General features: G+C 45.6%; 1 protein-coding gene across 1 annotated transcript; it reads right to left on the bottom strand.

Annotated features, from left to right (window-relative positions):
* Nucleotides 1-291: 291 nt before the first annotated feature.
* On the bottom strand, nucleotides 292-3,350 carry LOC118018208 (olfactory receptor 2K2). Its single transcript, XM_035016663.1, is given in 3 exon segments — nucleotides 292-2,535; nucleotides 2,538-2,987; nucleotides 2,990-3,350. Coding segments are annotated over 3 exon segments (945 nt in total). The 5' UTR covers nucleotides 3,336-3,350; the 3' UTR covers nucleotides 292-2,386.
* Between the last annotated feature and the right edge of the window lie 1,033 nt (nucleotides 3,351-4,383).

The following is a 4,383-nucleotide window of genomic DNA, read 5'->3' as shown; positions in this document are numbered from 1 at the left end:
AGATTTCAGATATGTCTAAAACTCTGGTTATTCCTGTTTATATTCTGTAGCACAGATATTACCGTGAATTCTGGGAGGCAGATAATTCGTTCTACTCGAACATAAAAGCCAGCTCTATTGTAATAAAAGCCTCCTACAGAATGCCACTTGACAATGACTCTGAAGTTACCAGGAAATGCATGTGGTATCTGGTTGTGAAAGTTGAGGTATCCAAACAGAAAAAACAATTACTTCTGGGATGAAAGCTTCGTGGTCAGCTCACCTCTACTGCCCCAAAGCCAACTACTCAGGGCTTGCTTTCATCCTCCACTATCAAACATCTCTTGGCAGCAATACCTGGCATCAAATTTGTCCCCCTGCTGCATCACCAGAATTTTTTTTTTAGAGAGGGGGGCAGGGAGAGAGGGAGAGAAAGAATCTTAAGCAGGCTCCACGCCCAGTGCAGAACCCAGTGCGGGGCTCAATCCTACAACCCTGAGAAATCTTAGCTGCAATCAAGAGTTAGACGCTTAACTCACTGAGCCACCCAGGCGCCCCAGCATCACCAGCATTTTGCTGAGTGATAATTTAAAGTGTCTCTTTATGTGGGTTACACATCCCTGAACATGTAACGGAAGGCTTAGATCTGAGGGGATGGCCTATGAGTGAAAGCATCCAGAACTCAATAACCAATACTAAAACTCTTTAGGTCTTTCATATGTTGAAATTTGTCAGGTGGGTTAACCTTCCTCCACTCAAAACCCTCTCCCCTTCCCTACCCCGGACATGGAAGTAGACAAATGAGAGGGCACACACAGAGGAACAAACAATGGAAGGAAAAACAAAAGTAAAAGGCAACACGGGAGAAATGAGAACGAATCCTACTTTTATTTTGGAATGGTAGATTTTTTTGCCGGAAACAATGTCTCCCAAAGTATGGTAATCTCAAAATCTGTACCAGAACTTCTCAGGGATCTACTTTTTTTTTAACATTTTATTTATTTGACAGAGGGAGAGACAGCGAGAGAGGGAACACAAGCAGGGGGAGTGGGAGAGGGAGAAGCAGGCTTCCCGCTGAGCAGGGAGCCCGATGCGGGGCTCGATCCCAGGACCCTGGGACCATGACCTGGGCCGAAGGCAGACGCTTAACAACTGAGCCACCCAGGTGCCCCATCAGGGGTCTATTTTTAAATGCAGGCTATCAGGACCCCACCCCAGAGCTACTGAATCAGAATATCTGGGAGCAGAGAGGCCTAGAGTCCGCGTTTTTAACAAGCAAAATTTTTATACAAATAAAAGTTTTACAACAGCTAATACAAACATGGTCTCTGCAATCGTTGCCTATTTATATAAAGCAAGAAACCTCACTGCCCTACGGTGCTCCTGCATCATCTTCACAGGCGGTACTTACTTCTCACGGGGATTAGGGTAAAGCTGGTAAATGTATTAGTTTACCCAATGGCTGCTGTGAACCTGAACGGGACGCTCTCACAGGTTTCCTGGCCCTTGTGAAGTCAGTCACCCAATAAGGAGAAAAGGCTGACACACACAAAGCCTTCGTGCGGGGCCGAGAAACGGGTACAATTTACACAAGTGTCTATGCGCTGAGAAAAGCAGAGGCGGCACGTGAGCAAATCACACAGGTACTGGAGGCTTTAGTCAGAAAGTCAGGAGCTTTCACCAGGAGTTCTGAATGAGGAAGGGCAATGACGGTTCCACCACAGCAGTGGAAGAACACGCTCTGCAAGACAAGAGGAGAAATGTCGCAGTTCAAGCTGGGCAACTGGGTGATGTTGAGCGAGCCTTTAATTTTTCTCTAATCTTCTCATTTGCATAATCAAGGCCAATCTCTATTATTTGTTTTCTTTTTTTTTTTAAGATTTTATTTATTTATTTGAGAGAGAGAAAGCACATGAGAGGGGGGAGGGTCAGAGGGAGAAGCAGACTCCCCGCCGAGCAGGGAGCCCGATGCGGGACTCGATCCCGGGACTCCAGGATCATGACCTGAGCCGAAGGCAGTCGCTTAACCGACTGAGCCACCCAGGCGCCCCCAATCTCCATTATTTGTTTCTTTGTATCTTTATGCGCCCACCTCATTCTAGAAAGGCTCTAAGGCAGAGAACATGCACCAATTTCTTCTGGCGCCAACACTCACTGGCTGAATTCATCCAGGTTTGCTGCAGGGGCAAATGTGCGGGAATGCCACAGACCCAGACTTCTCCAACCAGGAAACACAGCAGACAGAAAATACTACCAAATGCCAACTGCAACCTCCTACTGTCCACGGGCAATCACTTCGGTGTACACATATGTCACAACTGTAAAACTACAGGGCGAGGGGTGAAATCAGCGTTCTAAGGGTGAGCAGAATTTCTGTGGTGAATTCTGCTAGGAGCGCACCCCTGAGTCAGAGACGTTCATGTGCTTGATACAACGGTATCTTGCCCAGTGCTTTTTTCATGGCATCTTTGACTTCTTTGTTTCTTAAACTGTAAATGATGGGGCTCAACATAGGGGTCAGCACTCCATAGAGCAGTGAGATGATCTTATCTACTCTTGTGAGCTCGATGAAGGAGGCTTTAGGTACATAGAGAGGGCAGCCCCGTAATACAAGATCACCACAGTCAACTGGGCACCACAGGTAGAAAAAGCTTTGTTTCTTCCCTCTGCCGAGCTGATTCTCAGAATGGTGGAAAGGATGAAGACATAAGAGATGCGAATTAAGAGCATGGGGATGGGCAGGAGAAGCACGCTGACCACCAGCATGATCATGTCCATGAGCAGTGAATCTGTGCATGCTAACTGCAGCATGGCCAGGATTTCGCATGTGAAGTGATCAGTGAGATTCCCACAGAGGGGTACCCGCAGGGCGAAACTGGTTTCCAGCAGGGCGCTCCGACAACCCGCCACCCAAGAGGCAGTAGCCATGTGCACGCAGACCTGCCTGTTCAGGAGGATGGGGTACCTCAGGGGGTTGCAGATGGCCACGTAACGGTCGTACGCCACATGGCCAGGAGCATACACTCTGTGGAGCCCATGGAAAGGGACAGATACATCTGTACAGCACACCCAGAAAAGGTAATGGTTTTCTGGGATGACAGCAAGTTCACCAGCAAAGTGGGAACAGAAGCAGATGTATAACAAATATCCACGAGAGAGAGATTTCCAAGGAACAAGTACATGGAGGCTTGGAGGCGTGAATCTAGGATAATGACCAAGATCAGAGAGCTGTTGCCCAAGAGGGTTATCAGGTACATCACAAGGCTGAAGACAAAGAGAACAATCTCTAACGTTGGGTATCTAGAAAAACCCTCCAGGAAAAAAAAGCTCCAAATGGTGAGGTTTCCTCCTTGCATTTCCTTTTTTGCACCTGTAGTTATTCTGATAGTGTTCTCTTCATTTCATCTGAGGACATAAAGAGGTGGATCAAGCAGCATGTTCATTTAGTTAGGAAAACACTTTTGAACTTATTTTCACTATTATAAATACAATTTTACCACAAGAAATCACAGGACTTACCTATTGATCTCAAGGGGGAGAAAACAGGTTTGATCTACATAAAAAATTGATACTTCCACAGCAAAATTTAGAAGAGAGTGCATTTGAAAACAAGAATAAACACATTTAATACCTGAATGTACCCATTCTAATACCCATTCTGATTATATTGAAGAGCCAGTTTACAAGTCACACAAAATAAGCCACCTTATTTAAACACCGACACACCCATGGTACCGTCTCGTTCACTGTTGAGACCCATACCTTCGTGAGTACGTAAATCGTGCTAAATATTATTCCCAGGCAATACTCTTCTTCTACATTAAAACCCATGAAGGGGCGCCTGGGTGGCTCAGTTGGTTAAGCAACTGCCTTCGGCTCAGGTCATGATCCTGGAGTCCCTGGATCGAGTCCCGCATCGGGCTCCCTGCTCGGCAGGGTGTCTGCTTCTCCCTCTGACCCTCCCCCATCTCATGTGCTCTCTCTCAAATAAATAAATAAAATCTTAAAAAAAAAAAAAACATGAAGATCTCGAATAACATTAAAACCCATGAAGATCTCGAATATGCAGAAGTTAAACTCCCTTTTTAAGCTACCTTAAAATCCCTTGGGAAAGAAGATTATGGATCATCTAATCACAAACAAGACGCTGAATGTTTTGGTTTTTTACATTTCACATGAACAGAAAGAAAAGACAAAGGCGTACCTTGCTTCTGCACTGATACTGCTCTTTATCACCTTCAATCATTTTCTTTTCCCTACTAGTTCTTTCCTTTCTATTTTTAGATATCTTCGTTCTGAAACATTCCCCACGTCGTCATGGTCCCCGTGCACATCCTACCTTTGCTCTTTCTCTCACAGGCAGATTCCTCTGTGATATGGTTTACTTACAATGTTTCACTCCTC

Source organism: Mirounga leonina, unplaced genomic scaffold (assembly GCF_011800145.1).
Source record: "Mirounga leonina isolate KUSES-001 unplaced genomic scaffold, KU_Mleo_1.0 Mir_170, whole genome shotgun sequence".
Classification (NCBI taxonomy): domain Eukaryota; kingdom Metazoa; phylum Chordata; class Mammalia; order Carnivora; family Phocidae; genus Mirounga; species Mirounga leonina.
Note: the sequence above shows the minus strand (reverse complement) of the source record. Positions and strands in the feature narration are given on the sequence as shown.